Source organism: Hippichthys cyanospilos, chromosome 14, assembly GCF_059441005.1.
Source record: "Hippichthys cyanospilos isolate Australia breed blue-spotted pipefish chromosome 14, RoL_Hcya_1.0, whole genome shotgun sequence".
Classification (NCBI taxonomy): domain Eukaryota; kingdom Metazoa; phylum Chordata; class Actinopteri; order Syngnathiformes; family Syngnathidae; genus Hippichthys; species Hippichthys cyanospilos.
Window position 1 is genome coordinate 17,185,054 of NC_142382.1, and position 22,447 is coordinate 17,207,500.

Genomic DNA, 22,447 nt, shown 5'->3' on the forward strand with positions numbered 1-22,447 from the left:
TGCTACATTCAACAGAAACACGGTCTGTAATCAGGGTTGTTTTATTGTGGATGCGTATGTGTATTGCAAGGAAAAGCAACATATGTTAATTGTATGTCGGAAACAAAAATGATCATTTTTACAGGCAATCAAACATAACGCCTTTCGACCGCCTGAGCCAGTGTGGAGTTCTGGGTAATGTAGTAAATATGTGCATTTGTGGCGGTGTCAATGCTCCGTGATCTTGATTGGAAAACTACATTTCCCTACACTTTTAAATTCGTTCCAGAGAGATTTGTTTTTAGCATTTCTCTGGCTCCCGAGCAGTATTTTAGGGTAGGAAAAATACATTTCGACATATTTCATGGAAATTAATCGTGCTGAAACAAACGTCGAAATGTTTAAACGTTTGTGAGCCCTAATTTGGGATTAGAATTTGCGCAATGTATGTCTGTAGCAACAAGTTCCTCTCTTTTTGCCTGTGCAGCTATACGTGCTAAAGGGTAAAGAGGGCTAAAGAGTTGTGTTTATCTTTTGCCAGCCGCGTGTTTTGCGACAATTGCAAGACATACGTCTAAATATTAAACACATTTAGAGATTTTAAAATAAGAGTTGTACAGTTTGCATCATAATAAAATAATTTTAATTAACATAAGCAACCGGTCATATTATATTTAACATGGCAAGACATTGAGTTAGTCAGGGAACCATGGGAAGAAACATTTCTTCTACTCTAGCAGAGGGAATTTGCTGCTATGCCAGTACATCGTGACCGGGAGAAGAAAGAAACCACAGCAGAGGAGATGGAGGTTGAGGATCAGGAGCAAGAAGGCTCCAGCTCAGAAGAGGAAGATTCTGAAACTTCCTCCGTCTCTGAAGATGGAGATAGCTCTGGTAAGAATGTCAGATGCTGTTGAGTACTTTTACAAAATACATGGCCCCGATAAAGATGTAGCGCAGCAACTACAAGTCTGTCCTTTTGTTACATTTGTATGTCACAGAAATGGATGAGGAGGATTGTGAGCGAAGAAGAATGGAGTGTTTGGATGAAATGTCAAACCTAGAAAAACAGTTCACTGATCTCAAAGACAAGTAAGAAGAAATGTTGTATTCTTTGTTTTTTTTTTTCTTAGGCTGACATTTGCATCTTTTTGGAAACAAATGGCAGTGAGATCATAAGAAAACACTTGTTTTTTGTAGGCTGTATCGGGAACGTCTTACTCAGGTCAACAGCAAGCTTGCAGAAGTGGAAGCCGGCCGTGCGGCAGAATATTTGGATCCTCTGGCTGTGCTGTTGGAAAACATGCAGGTCCGCACCAAAGTGGCAGGTAATCTTAACTTGTCACAAAGTCTCTTTACTCACTGGTCTCTGTATTCATATTCAAAACCCATGTGTCTTTGTCAGGCATCTACAAAGAATTGTGCTTGGAGTCTGTGAAAAATAAGTACAAGTGTGAGATGCAGGCAGCGTGCCAGCATTGGGAGGTTAGACAAGGACACGCACACACATACACACACACTTGCTCTGGTTTTCTTTTTTGAATATTCTCAGCTGCTTCAGGTCTGTCCACTGATTGTCTTTGCTAGTCTTATAATCGGTTGTTTGCAAATGAAGGGTTGGCTTGTTTTCTGTTTTCTGGAGGTGGTCTATTCCATCACGTTTCAGCAAAGCTCCAAAATCCAAAGTAACAGGTCAGAGAAAGGCTGCGGGGCTGTAGCCGCAATGAGTGTGCCTGATAGTGCATATCAAATGATTGACAAGTCATCTGTCGAGCTTTCTTTCTCTCTGATTTCGTATGTGTTTTTGTTTGTGCATACAGAGTGAGAAGCTGCTTCTGTTTGACACTGTTCAAAGTGAACTGGAAGAGAAAATAAGAAGATTAGAGGAAGACAGACACAGTATAGACATAACATCAGGTAACAGGTTTGCCACTGGGTGATGTAACCTCTTAGCCAATGTGGCTGAACTGTGTAAAAATCTAGTCACCCTTAGGTGTTGTTCACCACAGCATCGAGTGTGTTTATGTGACTAAATCTTTAGCACTACCTTGTAAAACCACAGTTGTGACGTTAGAGGATAGCCACGGGAGCACCGAGACACGTCATTATCTACTCTACCTTGCTCCACAAAAGCCCAATTTCCCCTGAGAACTATACCCTGCTCTTCCTCTGCTTTACTCGCTTTTTCTGTTACCTGCTGCTTTGTGGTCCCAAAAAAGTAGCCCGAAATTGGATGCCTTTGATTGGCTCGTGACATATTTGAGACACCATTAACAACGAACGACGGAAAGGAATAAGAATGCAAAAGCTTTTGCTTCACGCAATATTCCAAAACGACTTCAAACCAAGCACCGGCTACAATAATCTCTCCACATTCTCCATTGTTTTTGTGATGTACAATCACTGTTACCATGACGCCACTAGCATGGCGAGGAGGGGCTCCCGTGTCGTGGCGATGGAGGCGCAATGTTCTTTGGTGTAGAACCAAGTAGTCTTAAGCCATGACAGGGGTTCTCAAACTTTTTGGAGTCAGTGACCCTTATCAGAAAGCAAATTTCCCAAGGACCCCCAGTGCACAAGTTTGCTGAAACAACAACAAAAAAGCTTTAGCTTTGCTGGCTTCATCCCCTCATTAGCAAGCAATTGGAAACACAAAACACATTTTGATGAGTATAAAAATTATTACATTTCAAAAAATAAAATGGTAGAATTTTTTGCTTTATTGAAGTGTCATAATGTCATAATACTTTCACAATTTAATATAAACTAAAATGAACACAAATATATACATGATTTTATTATTAACTCAATGTTCTGTCCTTCGTAAATGTTACAATGGCTTCTATCTGGGTAGACAAACAGCAAATTAATGTAACTCTTCTTTAATTTAGTTGTGTCAATCGTAATCTGACTGAAATGTTTTGCAAAACATTTGCATTTACTAACATTTACCAAAAGGAACTACATACAGTACCTAGCAAAAATAAAAATGCAACGACCTAAACACATACAAGGCAACACTATATAACATGCTGAAGATATAAAAATCTAACATTAGCTAGCATGTTATCTTTAGTCACCAGTTAGATCAACTAATGACTAATTTGTGGCATATTAGCATAAATGACAACCTTCTAACAAAGAAAACATAGCTCACAGACAATCGTGGGCCTTACCTCAAAAACAGACATGTGCGCCCCGACTTCAACTGCTACTAACTGAATAGACACTGTGTAAGATTTAGGCCTTGTCTATGCGTAGCCAGAGTTCTTGCAAACTGTCAGTAAATGTCTCCGTTTTGCTTTATTTGCTATAGTTTGCCAGGCTTTTTTTTTTTTCATCAAAAGCAATGTTTCAAATCCTCAAGTTCTTTCTCATTGAACAGAATTTGGTGACACTACTGCAGCCTAGCGACTTGGCATGCTTGTAAGTGAATTTAAAAAAAAACGCACTGTGCTGGATTCGTGGAGACGTGATTTCTTTAAATAAACAACGACGAGGGGGAGAATATGCAGGTTTAAATAAACTGGTTACAAGTAGTCAAGGCCTTAGACGGTTTTTCAATAAAAAAGAATAGATTAAATGATTATAAATTTTAAAAACTTGCAAATAAATATATTACATTGGGGGTGGCACTCCTTTGGAAGCTGCCATGTCTGTTATAGCTACGGTCAATGGTAAATGCAGCACCTCCTGCTGTCTCTAACGAAAAGCGGTCTAAATCTTACACATTGTCCCTTTAAAGCCACACGGTCCTTTCCCACTTCAAAATGCAATACCAACAGCGGCCTGAGGTGGCGCCAAAAAACAAAGACTAAGCCGAACAAGGCACAAATCTCTAACTGTTGAAAGATAAACTAATAAAAGCAGATTAAAAAAAAAAACAAAAAAAAAAACGAATACAAGTGATAAAAATCAATCAACACCCAAATTATTTCATGGAACCCACGTTGAGAACAACTGGTTTAAGATACTAAATGTATTGAAAGGGGTGGGAACTCCATCAGGTGGACTCCGCTCTGCACAATTCGAACACTGAACAGATTTTGTCGTTTCAGGAAAACAATAAAAATATATCAGTACAATCATCATTACTTTCAAAGGGGCTAATAGTGGGTAATAGTTCAATTATATTAATTCTCTGTTTTAAACAAGGTACAAAATTGCTCACCAGTCAGAGGTCAACCAGCATCTTCGACCCAATGCTTTTCTACCTTATGGACAAGATTCCACAGTTTGAAAACAAACACAAGCGGCATTCCTCATCATACATTGTTTTTTTTTTTTTTTTTTATGGCATCAGAGCTGTGGAACGATGAGTTATCAGGCAGGAAGAAGAGAAGAGATGCTTTAAGTCTGGATAAAAAGAGGAGACGACCTTCACTTGTATCTGATATCCTTTGACTATTAATGCAATCATTTTTTATAGCCATTAATACATTTTTTTCCAATACTCATTCTAAGAAAGGTTGAATTGCCTATAACTCCTGTGTATGAACCTTAACTTTTCATACGCCCTTATATTGTCTACATGCTTCCTGACTTAGACATCCTGGAGGACTGGACAGCTATCAGAAAGGTGGGCGTGAGTTTCAGAATGACCTAAACAAAGTGTTTTTCAGGCTTCATTTGAACAATTATGCATGTGTTTTGCCACTAGGCCGTTGCCACCCTTGGTCCCCACAGAGGAAAGGCGGAGTCCGACAGCTCCGCGTTCCCGTTCAGACAGGACAGGAGCCGACCCATTCTCAACTGCTGAGACATAGCAACACACACACAAACACAAAACATCAGGTGAAAACACACAGCTCAACATCTGGCAGGGTCGCTAGCGGCGACGATCCCTCCTGTATGCAAGGTGGACACAAAAGGCACCCTTTAAACCTTAAACAAGATTATGACCTGAAAACTGTATAAGGTTATAGTTCAGTTTTAAATTGGATTTTTTTTTAAACCAATATTGGGTCTGTTCCACTTAATTTAGAGGATTTACAGCAAACTAGTGCTTCCAATTGCAAAAAGACACAACACAAGAAAAGTAACTTTGAGGCTTACCCCAACACGTTTCTGAGACAACCGTCATATTCCGAGGCCAAATTAGAAGACGTTATTACATTATTGTATTTTGACGAGACTTGAAATGATGATGTGGCATTCCTGTACAGGTGTGCGCCGATTAAGTCGATCATGAGCTACCAGTAGCTTTCATGGCAGTAATTCAGTCACCGCCTGCCCATCCAATTTTATGCTAATGATACTACTGCTATTCAACGGCAGTGAATGAGTTTAAAAAGGAGACTCACACCAATCATCAGTTGTGAAATTTGTCATTTGATTGACATAGAATGCAGCCTGTCATCCTCAGCGGCTGCAAAAAAAAAAAAAAAAAAAAGCCTCGCTATTCGCGCTATTCAGGTTAATGTACCACTATGCTAAATGGCTATCTTACAACATCTTCCAAATATTTTCACAACAGTGTTACCTGTTCACAGTTGTTTTATAAGAATATAAAACTTTGTTTGTTTGTTTGTTTGTTTGTTTGTTTTTGGGGGTGGGGCTGCCATTCAAATGAAATTCCTGTAATATGCACAGTCGTGGTGTTTTACACTATATAGAGCCTGCAAACTCTTAGTCTGACGGCCCCATTGAATTTTATGCTGGTATAGCTACACAAAGACACTCAAATCTGATGTATAAATAATGAGCCACAAACGACTGTAGGCTACATTGCAAAGCCACATGCTACTAAATGAAGACAAAAAACTTTGACTCAAATTTGACATAAATATTTAACCGTTTTATACACAATTTAAAATGCAGGTCAGTGCTTTTGATGATGTTTAGGCCTTGAAAGCCTGAGGGCACTTTGCTGATTTGATATGTACTGTATGTGTGCGTGTGTAGACCTAGGTCCTTTTAACAGTACTTAGCTTGCATGCTAAAAAAGTGTGAGCACCCCTGCTGCACAGGAATGACACTCAGCTGGCCTGCTTGTGCTTAAAAGAAAGTCTCAGACTTGTGTTTGTCAACTTCTAAAAATGTCAATTCTCACATTGTAAATGCTGGCATTCTAACTACTTTCAGTCAAGAGAGTTTGTAAGGATGCCAAAAAGGCCTCACTTGTAAACGCTTTGTTCATATGAGTCATTCTTACCAGAGGTTCATGTCAGCTCAGTGGTGCGACAAGCTTTTTCCTTTTTTTTTCTCTTCACAAAGCGCACATGCATACGCACACGTATTATTTCAAGTTGAATCCTTTGTTTGTCTGAAACTGCCTCTTTGTGACCATGTTTTCTTAATTGTTCTTACAACTATTATGCAAGGAGTTTGTGAGGCTCTTCCAATTTGCAATACCCATGGCTGTATATGAATGAAATGATTGTAATTGGATTTACCTTGGATTTTTCTGTTAATCTTTTCTACAATTTTGTGGACATTGCCTCATGTCTGTGACCTTTGCATCATGATGTGATTGTTGTCAAAATTATATCGAACTGCACTTAAGTTTCATATTTAGATTCTATGCGGTAGACAACAAACCTCTCAGGACATTTCTAAACTTAACACCACTTTACTTGGAAGAAAATACATCAATTTAGTGAACCAAACATGATTTACTTAATCGAGTAAGTTCTTAACTGACTGTGGCTAATGCCTTTTCATATCTTTTTATATGACAGCAACACGATTCCCTACAGAAGCAAAACTGATTTGGTCATTTAAAGAAAAGATTTAAAAACTGTGGTTGCATGTTGTACTTATCTACCTCTGCCCTGTTGTCTCATTTTAATCACTTAAAATATAAATATGCCTCCAACAACCCGTTGCTGCAGAATTGTACATTTAAGGGTTTGCATTTGTTCCATTTTCTAAAACTTGCAGTGAAAACGCATCATCGCATCCATGTTGAGGATGCGAGCAACAACTCTTAATAGGGAACGTAACTGATATCCATATATATTGGAGCAAATTGCCATTTAATTATCCTGGTTTTAGAAAGTGTTTTGTTGACTTTGAGACTTGTTTTTCATACATTAATGTGTAAACAAAATGTTCCTGAGGATGGCGTGTTTTCTTATAAAATTAATTTTCTACATTTCTGTGGCATCCGCGAATTATTTATTATTGGGTAAATTGCCATACAAATAAGCTGGGAGCCCTTTGAGCTACGAGTGATTAAAAAAAATATGTTGAACAGAAGAAAGTTAATATCAACCCTTTACTGCAGGGATGGGCAATTCTGGCCTTCGGGGGCTGGTGTCCTGCATGCGTTCCAGTTTTCTCTACCCTTACATGCTCATCAACAAGCTGTGCTTGAAGCTTGAAAATCAGAATAATCTGGTGTGTTTGATTGTTTAATTCGCTTTTGGCCAGTTGTGAATATTTGCTATTGGCCTCCAATAAGAACATTGAAAGAGCTGCAGGAATTTCCGGCTCGTAATGGCTAATCAGTAGCTGGTACGTGACAGTTAACGTCCATCTTCCAATTTCGGCAAAGGGGTAGGGTTGAAGGATGGATGCCTTAACTGACAAGAACATCCCACCTACAATAAAACACAATGGCACCAGCATCAGTTTTACAAGGGTGTGCGCACTTGTCCAACTTCATTTTCACAGCTCTTCATTTTTATATACCCTCTCGAGCAGAGGTTCTCAAATTATTTGGAGTCAGGGACCCCTTTTAGAAAACAAAAATCTCTAAGGACCCCCAATGCAAACGTTTGCTCAAACAAAACAAGTTAGAATGTAAAATTAGTAGCGTAAATAACTGCCTTTTTTATTCACCAACATTCGATTTGACAATTATATGCACTATATATATATATATATATATATATATATATATATATATATATATATATATATATATATACACAATATATATAAAATTAAATGTTACTTTTCAGCTGAATTTAGGGGCAAAAAATTGCAAATTGAACACCTTGCAAAAAACTGTCAATTTCTTAATATTTAGTCAAAAACAGCATTATCAAATAAAATGCCGCATTAGCTTTCATTGCAATCATAAACACAAAACGCATTTGGATAAATTTCAAAAAGATTACATTTTTAAAAATATATCAAATCATTCCAGGCCAGGGACGTATTTTCACGTTTTTTTGAAGAGTCCGGACAATCAATACTTTAGTACATTAAGGACAATAATTTCCAGATGCGTACTCAAGTATTAACACCTCCTTATAACAAACTGGAGCAATTTCCAATTATCTAGTCAAAAACAGCATTGTCAAATGCAATGCTGCTTTAGCTTTGCTGGCTCCATTACCTCTTCAGCAAGCAACTGTAGACACAAAACGCATTTGAGCAAATTTCAAAACTTAAAAAAATATATGAACTCGGGACACTCTACGCTTAAGTACATTTAGAACAATAATTTCCAGATACTTCGGTGTTAAATCGATACTTAAGTACTGTATCTGGGATTGAATATCTGGTGAGTGAAAATACAACTGTCAGGTTCATTTGTCAGACAACCTGACAACAACCTGACATTAAATGAGTTAAACTGGTTGAATTGTTTTTATTGAAAATGATTACTTTTAATTCCATTATTAATAGCACCTTACACGAAATCCCGTCCCCCAATCACATTAGAATCAATTAGGGCCAATTAATCTGAAGTGATGACTTTTCACACCACGCAGTTTCACCTGCATCAAACTTTGTTTCTTGACACTAAAATCTGAAAAAAGGAAGCAAAAATCCCAATAGACACCAATATCTTTACAGCATTTATTTCATCTTTTTTTTTTTTTTTTAAACAAACTTCAGATCGTTTTTTTGTTCCTCTAGCCACCTGCACATTGATGCATTTAGATGTAAGAAATGTTCACAAAAGAAGCCAGTATATATTTACTGTAAAATGGCAGGGTGGAAATGAAACCTTAACAAAATGTTGGCAAGGGATTATAAACTGAACTAAACTCCTGACATTTCTGACATAACATTTGAACATGGGAATAAAATTCATGGTAAATTCTGGTATAAATAGATTGGTCCGTGTTAGACCTGGAAATAAACTTCATTGTCCTATAATGACGGAGACACTTAAGCGCACATCATTTAGGATATCATATTACGAGAGAAAAAAAGACACTTCTGTAGCTCATTTTCTACCAAGAATTGTGGAAAAGAGCATTTAGTTTTGATGACTCACACCAATTTCTGGTCTAGAATTACACCTCTGACTTTCGTGTGTTGAATTTGCATATTGTGCCGTTGTTTGAGTGGATTTTCTCCATGCTTTAATTTTTTCCCCTACATATTCCAAAAACACATACTGTACATTAAAAAGATGCTTCACCCAATCAGTGTGAATGTAAATGACATTTGTGGTTGGCTGGTGACCAAATCCGGGGTGTACCCCTGTCGCTCGAAGTCAGGTGGGAGACACGAGTGCTCACCCATACCCCCGACCAGGACAGGTAGAAGAAAACTTGATGACAACTGAGGAACACGTATCACAAGATTAGCTACAGTCCCACAAGCATGCTGGATTGGATGGCTATCATTCAGTCACGTTTCAGATGTTGAACTACATGACAAAAAAAACATGCCCGTATTTAGCTCGCATTTGCCTGGATCAGCCTAAAGCGCAAGCATTTGATAACTTCAACCCTCAAGTGACATTCACGATTCTTTCCGAAATGATGGGTTTCCCTGTCAGCAGTGGTTGCGTGAACAAGACACGAGTGAAAGCCCGACCCGGTTGAAATGGCATCTTAAGGAGCGGGACTTTGCTCATCTTGTGATTGGCTGCGCAGTACGGAAGGGGGGTTCTGCTGGGATGTGGGAGGAGCCATGGAAGGAGGTGGAAGGCCATCGGGCGGCGGAGGCCGCACGGGATAAGAAAGTGGGTGAGGAGGGAGAGGCCCGCCGGGAGGGTAGCGAGGAGGGAACATCATCCCTGGCCGAGGAGCCCACACTGGAGAGGGCAAAAAGGTGGAGTGTCAGCCTGGTGATCGTTCCAAGTTAAATAAATTGACCGCTCACTTGGCATCACGGGAGGTCCTCTGGGAGGGAAGAAATCAGGAGGTCCGAAGGGTGCCCTTCGCGGAAACACGCCGTCTACGGGGCCCATTGGCGGTCCGGGAGGTGGCGCTGGCCCCATTCTCAGAGCCGGCTCAGGGGGAGTCCTTCGATCGCCGGGACCGGGCTGATGAAAGAAGTCGACATTTCAAAAGCTCGCCTGGACAGTAATTCAAGCATGTCGCTATGGAGAACAGACACAAACGAACCTCTCTGTGATCGTGCTCGGGTCCGAGAATGTTTTCTCTGCTGTCTGGAACGACAAGGACACAAGCGCACGATGAGAATCCAGTAGAGAAGACGCCCACTTCAAGAAGAAGAAAAAAAAAAAAGAAAAATGGATTGGCAACCTGTTGAGTCTACAGGATGAATGGGTCCCAGGGGGCCAGAGTTGGGAAGACCCCTTGGATGGGGAAAAGGAGGCAGAGGACCCATTACTCCTGGGGGGGGACCAGGTCTTCTGTAAATTGGAGCTCCTGGTTCTGGAAACATATAACCTGAGGGAAAGTAATTAAGATGTTGGATGCATTTTTTCGTATTAGTGGTAAACAAGCGCAACTTGGCTGGACTTACTTCAGCCACATGCCAAGTAAAACTACAGAAGAAATTTGCAAACGCGTATCAGATTTTGAGGCTCCATACTGTATACTGAACTCATTTATTCAAACATTACTTATCCATACAAAAACTGGATTGGTGCAGCTTGGCTGTACTGAAGCGGCCGTGGCCGGCAAGGATGGATTTTTTTTTGTGAGTCACTAAAACACCACCTCTCATCGTGTGGATGCTGCAACCCTTTCATGACACGATCCTAGTGCACCACTGACTGCTAGGCGAAGTGGCCGTACTCAGCTAGTGACGTAACAAAGTGAAGATCCAGTTGTTTTCTCAGAACGGGAAGAGCTGGTGCCAAGAGAAGAGCGATGTATAGGATTTTCAGATATAGGCAAATGATGGAAAATACCAATTTTCTGGCTTTTTTTTGGTGAGGAAATGTTGATTTTACATGATAAAGGCCTTCTAGTCATTCCAATTTGACGTATCAAATTTACAGAATATTTAGCTTCGCTGCACAGGGACTTGAAGTTCTTCAGCTAATAATTTTATATTGAGTTTTTTCAAAGAATATATATATATATATATATATATATATATATATGAATCAAATTTTATGAAATAACCACATGAAAAAGTTTGCAATCATAGAATAGTTGATACTTAAATCCACTGTTGTACTAATGAAGTAAGCAGGAAGGAAAAGTCTAATATTATAGTATAATGCAGGCAATACTAATCTTCTGTATTGTATTATAATCCTCTCACAAGTGTTTGTGTGTATGTGTACTGATGCACACCTTGAGAGGGAAATGGTCCAGGGGGTCCCCTGCGATCTCTTTCCCATGAAGGCGAGATGGAGCCGCTGTCCGAGTGTGCACCTCCACTCTGCTCTAGCTCTCCTTGTCCGCTAGGAGGTTCTACTGGACCACAGGTTCCTGAAAAAACAGTCAAAAGCATACCATGGCACTGAGAGGGATTGAGCAAAAGGGACATCTATTGCATGTTGAAGAAAAAAAGCTGGAAAGGTTAGCAGGAAAAACTAAGACAAAACATATTAGCAAACCATTGCAAAACAATAGTGTTACTTGGTTGCATAGAAAATTTTTGCGCACAAACCATGCTTCCAGCTTCCACAGCTAAAATTTTTCATAGCGTGCATGTAATTACTGCAAATAATCCATTTGTAATTTCAAAAAAGCTCAATTTTCCTTAACACAGTAAGGAACCTGTAATTGTACAGTTTATGACAATATCGAAAAGGCGCTATGCACATATTCTCTTAGCGTTGCTGAAATATGGCTCGATTGTTTCCAATAGGGATAGGCGAATACCAATACCAAATGTCAATATTGGGCAGATACCTAACCTTATTTTAAAATGTTGGTACTTGAAGCTATCATTTAACTACCGTATTTTCCAAGCCGCACCCGTATATAAGCCGCAGCAGCAAAATATGAGCAAAAAAAGATTTTTGATATGGATAAGCCGCAATGGACTATAAGCCGCAGGTAATAAAATTAGATATTTCCGCAAAAAGATGGAACATGGAAGTTTATAAAAAAAAAAAAAAAGTTTTTTGTTTTTGTTATTGCCAACAGCAACTTCCTCTCTTTAAACAAACTGAACATTCCTGAATGTTTAGTCATATTTATAGAAAATGGATGGATGGATATTTTCAACACTAACCGAATACTGTTAGTTAAATAGCAGTTAAAAATCTAAATCAATACTTCAATAGCATCTTTTGTATCTCCCTTTGTTTGATAGATTATTTTAGTAAACATTAAAACACATCGCACATAATTCATATATACAATCATAAATACATAAAATCATTTATTGTGTACTGTATATGAAATTTACACGTCACTTTATGCTGTGTACTGTATATGAAGTTTACACGTCACAAATTTTACCCAAAATTTTATACATTCTCTTATTTAATTTAGACATATATATTTTTTAAACATATATTTTTCAAACTCTTTTGGAGCACAGCCATTGAGTCACATCTTTTCAGTTCTATTTAATAGTTGTTCCATAAATTGAAACCTCGAACAGATACACACATTTGCTTACTGGTGGCTAGCAAAAAAATAAAAAAAACAACCGATAAGCCGCACTGGACTATAAACCGCAGGGCTTATATCATGAGGAAAAAGTTGTGGCTTATCGTCCAAAAATTATGGTACAACAAACAGGAGAGAATAGAATAGAGAGAAGAGTAAAATTAAAATTAAGGTTCATTTTCATGAAATTAAGTAGATCTTTTTTTAAATTGTTTTTTAAAGGGAATTTTTTTGTATCAAAAGTCTTGCGGTATCTTAACGGTGAATACTCAATTCACCGCGAAGTGGTAAGTGGACAGTGCCAACACTGGGAACGATGTTAAGTCGAGTATGAGATGCATTATTAGCGCCAGAATAAACCGGGCCAAGCATACATACAGAGAAGATTAGGCTTCCCATTTCAGACCCATGTAGAAGCACACAGAACTCAAACATCACAGGTTGCTTTTCCCTCATCTTACCTTGAGGAGAACCCAGTGTTGTTACCTGCTCCAGCAAATCTTTGGAATCCAAATATATTCAGTATTTAGTTCTCAGATTTTTAACATTGCACATTATTGTCGATTCCTCCTCTTAATTTAATGTTTTCAATTGCGGAAGAAAATGGATGGATGGATGGTGGTGTACAACTGTAGTCTATCATGGTAGCTGTGTCAAGTATTACGATATACTTGACATAACCTTTGTAGAGGTTGTTATACTGTTTAAATGGTCATGTTGTTGTGGCTGGTCATTTCATTTTGGGACACCAACCTCGAGGTGACAGTCTGGTTAAAGGCCTTTCAAGAAGTGTGGGAGATGAGAGTAAAGCCCGGTTTTCAGATGCAGGTCGACCCAAAGGAGAAGGACCGTAAGGCAATCTTTCAGCTAGAGGAGAAGAATAGTTTAAGAAGCTAAAAATTCAGGATAGCTTGGCCAAGCCTTTACACACAGACACTTGGTACCCCTCTAATAATGAATGAATAACCTAGAGTGCTCAAAGATCTAAAGTACCTGAGCAAAAGTAACCTTAAAGGTAGCCTTAAAGTAAACTTAACCAATAAGACATTATTTTTTGATTGTGGCTCTACATATTTATTGTATAATTAATAACATATTCTTAACAATAATAAAATGAATAATAACTATTTGAATTAACATTCATTATCTTCAACAACTCATGAACCAGGCATGGGCAAAATTTATGCTGACTTTAGAAAAGATTGAAAATAATTTGATTACAGGAAACTGTTTAACCACAACGTGTCACCTACTGTGTCAGGTGTCATCAAACCTGTAATCAAGTGTCTATTTAAAGCAGTGGTGTCAAACAAAGTTTTGTTTTGGGCCGCATTGTAGTGATAGTTTCTGTCAGAGGGCCGGAATGACTGTGAATTCAAATACATTTTAAGTGTGATTTGAAATCAGAAGCCGGCAAAAACTGTTCAAAAGAGATTTGGAGGATAAGAAAATGTTTGTTTTTCTTCCCCCAAATTTTTAAAAGTTAAAGACAACTTGCAATTTTGGTATTTTAGTCAGAAACCTGAAGTCAAATCAGCATTTCAAGGGCCACAAAAAGTGAGGTGGCGGGCCGGATCTGGCCCCCGGGCCTTGACTTTGACACCTGTGATTTAAAGGGTGACATGTAAGTTGACTATGCAGACCGGTGACATGGCGTATACCACACTAAACACAGGACAGATGAAGCCAAAGAGAGTTTTCCCAAGAGATAAGAAAAAAAAAAAAAAACAGATGGGTATATTAAAGGTTGAGTTTGTTTTTTTCTGTTTTTAAATCTGCTTTACTACAATTCAGACAACGTCTGATTTGTATTGTTTAAGTGTATTTTTTATTATTTTTGTCAGATTCAAGTGATTTCTGTAACCACTGAGGTTTGTCTTTCCAGAGGGGTACCCAAAATTGGATCCAGTAAGAAAGCACAAAAGTTTCAATACTGTGGACTACTTATCAATTGGTGTGTATTTCTGACCTCTGAAAGGTAAAGGTCTGGCCAGACTGTCCAAGGCGAATGGATCTTTATCGAGGGCATCCAGCTTAAATTGTGTATCTGTAAGCCTGTAAACAAACACAATTCAAGTTGAAAAGGAAAATATTTTTGTGTAATAGATACATCAAGAAAAACATGATAGTGGGAAAAAAAATCCAAACAATTAGAGAGAGAGGAAGAGTGGCGGAGAGGGTCATGCAAAGGTGGGTCGCTGGGCTCCAATTGTGATGCATACTTCTGCCTGAGGAGGGCGTTCTCTCTCTTGATGTCTGATAGCTCTCTCTCTGCCGCCCGTGCTGCAAGCTGCACAAAAAGAAGTAAATTCAAGACATATATGTACATGTAAATTCATTAGACAGAATCCGGAGGTTATGATGACCACAGGACGGTCTACGGTGAGTTGTATACACAAATATACTACATTGGTAGTTCACATCCCGACCAAAGGTAATCGGGTAGTTTTGGACAAAGTTTATCAACGCGTGGTATTTTCTATTCGTATTCTGGAATACAAACCCAATTGTTGTGAGCCTTCTTCTCATGGGCTGATATCTGGGTCTGATAAGACTGCTTGGTTTTCTCCAGCTCCTCCTCCATCTCCCCCGCACGAAGCCTAAAGAGTCATAGCCTGTTGAAGGCAACACTCACATATTTTACTGTTAAAATATACTTTGCAAGAACCTGTAGTTGTTGAGTTCTTCCATTGCCAAAGCAATGTTTTTGTCTGCTTTATTCAATTTGTCTTCTTTCTGCAGACGTTCCTTTTCCTCCACTGTTAGCAACCTGCAAGCAATACAAAAAGTCACCTAAACAGATTCTTAAATAATTCAACTGGTGTCATTACCTGTGTAGTTTGAGTTCATTCTCTTGGTACATTTCAGTCATAATCTGGAGTTTCTGTTGCAGTCGCTGGACCTGGGCAGAATTAAGTTAGGGCAAATTCATATAAAAATGCTACAATTCCATACGTACTGTATTTGGATTGAAGTGAGCTACCTGTTCAGAGTAGTGCTCGGTTTCAGCTTGCATAGATAATTGTTCATTCTCCAAATCCTTAATGCTCACTGCAAGATGCAGACACGGTGACAATTAAGAATCAACAAATATACACAATAGTGTCATTATTGTATCACCATGTTGCTTTGTACCAAATAGTTCACTGATGCGTCCTTTTCCCGTGACTATAAAGGCCCACATTCATTCCCAAACTAATGACCATAACCCCTGTCTGTAGTTGCAAAATTGCCATATGGGAGACTTATCCATCCATTATCTTGACATGATATATAATCACGAGGCATAAACAGTAGAATTTAACTCAAAAATTAACTCCAACAACACAAAGGCCATTGAACTGCACTGATTTCTTTGAAATGCAGCAGAATAGAAAGGAACATACAAAAATGCCGTATGACCATCAGTTGAAAATGGAGATATTCTATTCTAATTTCGTCATTTTGTTTTTTTGGTCCTATTTTGTTCAATTCATGAATACTTCATTATAGTTCAAAGAGAAATAGGAGGTTAAGAGGAAAATTTGTTGAATTTAACCCGCATATACAATAGTATCTTTATGTACCTACCGTATTTATAAATTCAGGGGAATTTTCAAAGAATAAGAAATTACAAAAACATTGGCGGAATTTAAAGGGGAAATATTAGGAATTAAGTATTTAAAAAAAAAAAAAAACAGCCTCCAGAGCAAGGGTCACCAACATGATAATATCTCCCAACTCCACAAATTGGCCACGGGCTTCACATTTGACATTGTGGATATATTCCATCCATTCATTTTCTGTAGCCGCTTATCCTCACTAAAGTCTCTGGCTAGCTGATGCCTATCATAGCCATCTTTGGGTAGGCGAGATACACCATGAACTAGTTGCGTACTAGAATGCGCACTCACCTTCAAGGTCTTCTTTAGCTTTTACTTCATCATTCAGTTTGGCAAACACTCTGTCCTTGTCTTCATCAACTGATTTGAGGTCCGCATTGAGCTAAATGCACACAGTTACAAGTAATGCCACATTAATGTTTTATGAAAAGCTTTAATCACTTAATTGTAAGCCACAAACATATATTGAGGTAAACTGTCCTCATTACAGCTCTGTGTGCAATTAGCAGTAATATGTAATCTTGCATGAAGGGCTGGTACCAAAGTTATATGTGATGACTCTCATTCCAAAATGTTACTTAAATCAAAGTCTCTGAAATTAGTGGTCACGTTTTGTTTTTACATATTTTTCCATAGACAAGTATTGGTATACTATAAACTGCAGGGCTCAAATCATGAGGAAAAAGTCGCGGCTTATAGTCCGAAAAATACATTAATCGCAATTTGATTCACTCACTTTTTAATAAGTGTACTTTTACACTTATTAAAAAGTGAGTGAATCAAATTGCGATTACTGTATTTTTCGGACTATAAACCGCGACTTTTTCCTCATGATTTGAGCCCTGCGGTTTATAGTCCAATGCGGCTTATCTGCAGTTTTTTTTCCCCACTGGTCAAGCAAATGTGTGTATCTGTTCAAGGAGTCAGTTTATGAAACTAGGAAATAAATTCAAAAGATGTGAATCAATGGTTGTGCTCAAAAAATGTTTTAAAATATACTATTAAAAATATACAAATAAATATGTCTAAATTGAACAATATCCTACATAAAAAGTTTGTGACGTGTAAATTTGATATAGTATTGTATTGTATTTGATACAGTATATATATATATATATATATATATATATATATATATATATATATATATATATATACATATACACACATACATACACACACACACACACACACGCACACACACATTATATATATATATATATATATATATATATATATATATATACATACATACATACACACACATACACACACACACACACACACACACACACTGAAGGGTTTACTTCACACTACATTTTTCTGCGTGGCCATATTCAGAAGGAATGGTAGAGTGAGATGTGCTCTGGCCCATTTGAAGACCTCCAGGTTACCTCATTTTCATGAATCTCCCTAAACAAGTATTCCTACCACATAAGCACACGCGTGACTCTTCTTCCATTTTATACTCTGTGGTTCTGACAGTTAAAAAAAAAACAAAAAAAACAAAAAAGAAAGAAAAATCTGGATTTATTTGAGTAGTGAGTAAATCAGATGTTTAGGTAAACTGAATCAGAATAAACACTTTATTTTATTTTAAAGAGGTGATGGGCTAAAACTGAAAATTCCATATAAAGAGCATGAACATGGTACTTAATGAAGCATTTGGTACTGTGTAAATTTAGAAGAATGCTTGCATGAGCTTACATTTGAGTTTGGTTACTTACCTTAGCAGCATAAATAAGCTGTTGGACTTTCTGGAGATGGACTTCTGAATTGGTTCCATCTACTTTTCCATTCCTCTCTGCTCTTCCTGTGGTCCCTTTGGATGCGTTTGCTCCATCTGCCTGTAGATCAGCATCCCAAGCTTTCATCCCCAGCAACCGATCGGTGAGGGACTGAAAGCAAATGTGTTTGTTTCGTGGAATTTGGAGACGAAACGTGATGATTCATGTCAGGTACTGGTCAATGTGAATAAAGTCCATGCAGTCTTACCATTATACGTTCATCCTTATTGGCCACATCCTGGACCATTCCACTGTGGGCCAATTCATACCTTCTCATCTCTTCTTCCAACTCACTCACTCGCTCTGCCCATCCTTCAACCTGTTGTCTCAACTGCACAAAAACAGACATAAGAAAACAATGACTGACAAGAGGGACACAGACATTGACTGAAATGATAGGAACTAGATGCCTGGAAAACTCTCCCTCCTGCTCTTACATTAAAACTTTTAATTGTATAGTTCTGCCAGGAATGCCTTTTGTTTGCAAAGGATCGATTTGGTGTTTGGAGCTACACTGGATTTGCAAACTTCAATTGTTTAACCAAGGCGGCAACGAGACACCAAAGCACGGATGGACACGCGCTACGGTGCTTTTAAAAACTTCTTGGGACACCAGAGTGGATATACAGTATTGTACTGTACATCTCAGTTTGAAGGTAAAGAGAGCTCCTCAATCTGCTTTTAAAAACTTGGGGACACCCGAGTGGGTACATTGTACATCAGTGCAAAGAGAAAGAGACCTCCACAATGAAAAGGTTAAAAAAAAAAAAAAAAAAAGGATATTGAAAAGACGGCTCGATCCTGTGTGCCGTTTGTTTTGGTGAGTGCAAGCCTTTTCTTTATTTATTGTTTCATTTTTAATATTTTTGTGTTATTTTATTCCGTTCACATTCAATTAAGAGTAAAGAAATTATGTTCTTCTTATATTAAACTGTGATCTGTAATTTTGACTTCATAAAATTTTGTGGATATTTATTTTAAATTACGAATCTTTTAAAGTTTTGACAATGTCACGTACTGTACAATGACAAGTTTTAATGGCTGATGCGGGTTTATTGACGTTCAAATGCTCCGGAAAACAGCCTGTGTAGCCCAGTAATGCGTACGTGTGTGTATTCCACAGTCTGACATCACAGAAGGCGCACGTGTGAAAGTCACAGCCCGCCACAGACGTTCACGCAACGTTTTTGATATAATTCGAGACAGGATGGTATATCGAGCTTAAGTGTGGGTCAAGAAGGCATACAAATCAAAATCCCGCCCCCCCTTTCAAAAACGAGACTTTCATTGACATGAAATGACAGAATCAACTTTATGCTATTTATTAATACACATAATATTTGAACAATTGAATTCAAATAAACTATCACTTGATGACAGTTCAATTCTAATCAGTCATCTTTTAAAGTATTTTTGAGCATCTATACTATAAACAAAACTGTTTATTTAATCTACAACAATTGCTATTTATGAATTCATACATTTTAGAGCTGTCATTTCAACACTGTGATATTTTGGTTGAATGTTATCATAACCTCAGATTCTGATATTGTCTCATGCCTACACATAAACATTAATGATAATTAAATTACAATTGTGGCTGATAATTCTCCAGATATGCTCAGAGAAGACCAAACCAGCACATGTTTAATGCTTTGCATATGTGTAAAAATATTGATATTTTTTATTTTGGACTACATAAAAAAAAAAAAAAAATGTAATCTTATTTTATAATGTAAAAGTTATAGAATTTATAGCTAACTTCAAAGAGTAGCGGTTGTCCACATGTTATTTGGGGGGGAAAAGGCATGTTTCTCTAAAAAAAAAAAAAAAAAAAGTTTCCTTTTTTATTCTGTCTTGCTAAGCAGACTGAAGTTGTGTGATGATTCTTTGCACATCAATAGATTGAAGTAGAAATCATTTTTGATTGAACTGAATCATTTTGAATCAAAAATAGATTTTGAATTGAATCAAAGACCCCAAAATCGGAATTGAATCGTGAGACAGTCAAAGATTCCTCTTAATTTTGTCTTTTTTACTGCACAACTTTGGAACTCTATATATCTCTGTTGGGACCCATAGTTTTTTACTATTGCACGTCCCGGGGACCCAACACTTTCCAGAGGTAAAATGAGCACTGCTTTGTATCTTGTCTTACCTGTGTTTTGCTCTCCTTGAGGAGACTGTTTTCCTCACCAGCTGTTTCTAGATTCTTCTGTAGTCTCTCACTGTTCATATTGTACACTTTAATGGTTGTTTGAGCCTAGGGAAATAAAAGGACATCATGTCAACGAGTGAAACACAAAAGGGAGCTGGGGCAGGACCATGAAGCTGCCGGCAGGAGTTAAAGAAAAAATATAGCCTGAAAACTGCTTTACAATGTAGTGGTAAAATCCACAAAATTGATCACACAAATGTTGTTAGTTGGAGGTCACCTGTTCTTCTTGAGATTGAAGCTCCTTGGTTTCCTCCTCTATTGTTTGCAAGCTCTGCTCAAGGAGTGTAAGCTTAAAAAGAATTTTTTTAAAAATCTTATTTTTATTACAAAGTTTGCCAATTTACTTTAATCTGGTTATTGATTAGCAACGTACGATCTTACTTTTTGTTCTTGTTCTATTCTGTGTGCTCTCTGCTGATCCAGCTGTTCCTTCAGTTCTTGTAGATTTTCTTCTAGTTGACTTTTGGCAATGTCCAACTGTTGGGCTCTAACCTAGATGAGCCAGAAAACACCAAATAAGATTTGTGAAAGTTTAAACGATTCGCCAGAATATCACTGCAGTAATGGTAAACATATGACATTTGAACACAATTACAGTCAGTATTTCAAACTACTGCTTGCAATATAAAAAAAAAAAATACAACGAATTTAGAATAAGAAGAATTTTACATTGTATTTAAAAAAAATCTTCAACAGTCTTGATTCCATGAAAAGTGTAAAAAGATGATGATTGAAGACTAATGCCTGGGTTCATATTTGATAGTTTTGTTATTTACCCAAGCCATCTGTTTTTTAACAGTCTGTGTGTGCATATTGTATCTAATATTATACTTCTACTAATGTGGGAAAATATAAAGCGCTATACTTTATTTCGTTAGTGATACTGCACAAGAAACATCTGCAATCAATGGTGTTTTACTGATAGTAACTGACTTACCTCCAGATCGTTCGAATGGGTTTGGGTTACGGTGCCACATTCACTTAGTGAGTTCTCTAGCTCATCATACTAAAAATAAAACAAAAATACCACTTTTAAAAAATGCTTTTAAAGGTCATCATGATGAATACCAAATTGAAGGAATTAAATTTCAAACTGTAGCAAACCTCTTGTTGACATTTACTAAGAGTGTCCAAGACCTCACACTTCTCTTCAAGTAGTTGTGCAACCTGTTCAGCCATCCACCATTCTTTACCTGGTAAATGAAAATAAACAATATATATTTCAGTCTAAGTTTACTATAGATTCTATAGTATACTATAGATTCTATAGTATAGAATATTAGAGTACTTGCACTGGTGCAACAGATATTTCAAATAGAAACATTTATATAATAGATACAGTAAACATAATACTCACGCCGATATAATCTGCTTTTCACCTGTGTAAAATAGGGAAACATTATTACAGGGCTGATTTTGTGATTACAAATATTGTTTGATGATTAAACAAGCCAATCAAACATTACATTTTCAGCAAACCTAATTAATAGTTTACAAAAAGCCACCATATAAAACTAATACAACACAAATTACTTGTGTTGTATACTCACAGAGCTATAACATCTGCAACTGAACAATAATATCGTCACCAGCCCCAACAGACTGGAGATGATAATTAATTCCCATGGGATTCCATCGAGGTCAGACACAGGCCTGAAGTCATAAGGTAGAGATGACACAACCTGAAATGTGCAGTAAAAGAAGTTAAATCAATTTCTCAGTAGAACTTAGCAATGTGTTCACTCTAAGCATTATGTAACATCCTCAAGCCACCTATTTGAGTGAAGTTTCAACACAGATTTGCTGAACATCTATATCTAGCATTTACAACACATACATGTCTCACAAAATGTCAGGGATAGTTGGCCTTCTGGGGACAATTTTGTATGAACACAAAATGCACAATAACCTAGAAAATATATTTGTTGCCCTTTTCTCAGCCTTTGAACGCACATGTCTAACTTCAATGTTTCGGTAGTTTAATACAACCTGCTCTTCTCTATCAAGAACGTGATAGCTAAATTCACAACAGGTTGGTACTACATTAATCAAACAATAGGTTTTCTGGTTCAACAACAAATTGTATTTAAAAGGTCCTGACGTCATGAGACCAAGACAGTACCGATTAGTGTCATCAACAGGTTGCTACAGATAGACTGGAAGAGTAATAGAAAACCATAAGTA

General features: G+C 37.5%; 2 protein-coding genes across 11 annotated transcripts in view; one reads left to right on the top strand and one right to left on the bottom strand.

Annotated features, from left to right (window-relative positions):
- The first annotated feature begins 172 nt into the window (after nucleotides 1-172).
- brms1la (BRMS1 like transcriptional repressor a) lies at nucleotides 173-4,876 on the top strand. Of its 2 annotated transcripts, none has more exons than XM_088433874.1 (9): nucleotides 173-315; nucleotides 720-873; nucleotides 981-1,071; nucleotides 1,180-1,307; nucleotides 1,385-1,464; nucleotides 1,800-1,896; nucleotides 4,283-4,372; nucleotides 4,494-4,558; nucleotides 4,640-4,876. In XM_088433874.1, exons 1-9 carry the CDS (start codon nucleotides 211-213, stop codon nucleotides 4,736-4,738), a joined length of 909 nt encoding a protein of 302 aa, XP_088290000.1. In that variant the 5' UTR covers nucleotides 173-210; the 3' UTR covers nucleotides 4,739-4,876. The 2 variants fall into 2 exon arrangements, with proteins under 2 accessions (XP_088290000.1, XP_088289999.1); XM_088433873.1 differs by having other exon boundaries at nucleotides 174-315; nucleotides 717-873.
- A 3,843-nt stretch (nucleotides 4,877-8,719) lies between these two features.
- mia2 (MIA SH3 domain ER export factor 2) overlaps nucleotides 8,720-22,447 on the bottom strand; it is a 23,506-nt gene continuing 9,778 nt past the window's right edge. For 8 of the 9 annotated variants that reach the window (XM_088433585.1, XM_088433584.1, XM_088433582.1 and 5 more), the window contains 22 exons: nucleotides 21,814-21,945; nucleotides 21,621-21,642; nucleotides 21,368-21,456; nucleotides 21,201-21,269; nucleotides 20,645-20,755; nucleotides 20,481-20,552; nucleotides 20,204-20,308; nucleotides 18,254-18,376; nucleotides 17,986-18,156; nucleotides 16,550-16,640; nucleotides 15,640-15,707; nucleotides 15,488-15,558; nucleotides 15,325-15,426; nucleotides 15,160-15,256; nucleotides 14,879-14,946; nucleotides 14,626-14,711; nucleotides 13,410-13,523; nucleotides 11,385-11,522; nucleotides 10,380-10,526; nucleotides 10,239-10,282; nucleotides 9,994-10,156; nucleotides 8,720-9,925 (listed from right to left, as the gene is read on the bottom strand). In XM_088433585.1, the coding sequence (XP_088289711.1) occupies nucleotides 9,723-9,925; nucleotides 9,994-10,156; nucleotides 10,239-10,282; nucleotides 10,380-10,526; nucleotides 11,385-11,522; nucleotides 13,410-13,523; nucleotides 14,626-14,711; nucleotides 14,879-14,946; nucleotides 15,160-15,256; nucleotides 15,325-15,426; nucleotides 15,488-15,558; nucleotides 15,640-15,707; nucleotides 16,550-16,640; nucleotides 17,986-18,156; nucleotides 18,254-18,376; nucleotides 20,204-20,308; nucleotides 20,481-20,552; nucleotides 20,645-20,755; nucleotides 21,201-21,269; nucleotides 21,368-21,456; nucleotides 21,621-21,642; nucleotides 21,814-21,945 (2,286 nt within the window). In that variant the 3' untranslated portion in view covers nucleotides 8,720-9,722. The remainder of the gene's footprint in view (nucleotides 9,926-9,993; nucleotides 10,157-10,238; nucleotides 10,283-10,379; nucleotides 10,527-11,384; nucleotides 11,523-13,409; nucleotides 13,524-14,625; nucleotides 14,712-14,878; nucleotides 14,947-15,159; nucleotides 15,257-15,324; nucleotides 15,427-15,487; nucleotides 15,559-15,639; nucleotides 15,708-16,549; nucleotides 16,641-17,985; nucleotides 18,157-18,253; nucleotides 18,377-20,203; nucleotides 20,309-20,480; nucleotides 20,553-20,644; nucleotides 20,756-21,200; nucleotides 21,270-21,367; nucleotides 21,457-21,620; nucleotides 21,643-21,813; nucleotides 21,946-22,447) is intronic. The other variant, XM_088433581.1, reaches the window with a different exon arrangement.

Coding starts and splice junctions, on each gene's coding strand:
- brms1la (XM_088433873.1), top strand. CDS start 211: ATGCTCCGTGATCTTGATTGGAAAACTACATTTCCCTACACTTTTAAA. Junction 874..980: donor TGAAGATGGAGATAGCTCTG/GTAAGAATGTCA, acceptor TGTATGTCACAG/AAATGGATGAGGAGGATTGT. Junction 1,465..1,799: donor CAGCGTGCCAGCATTGGGAG/GTTAGACAAGGA, acceptor TTGTGCATACAG/AGTGAGAAGCTGCTTCTGTT.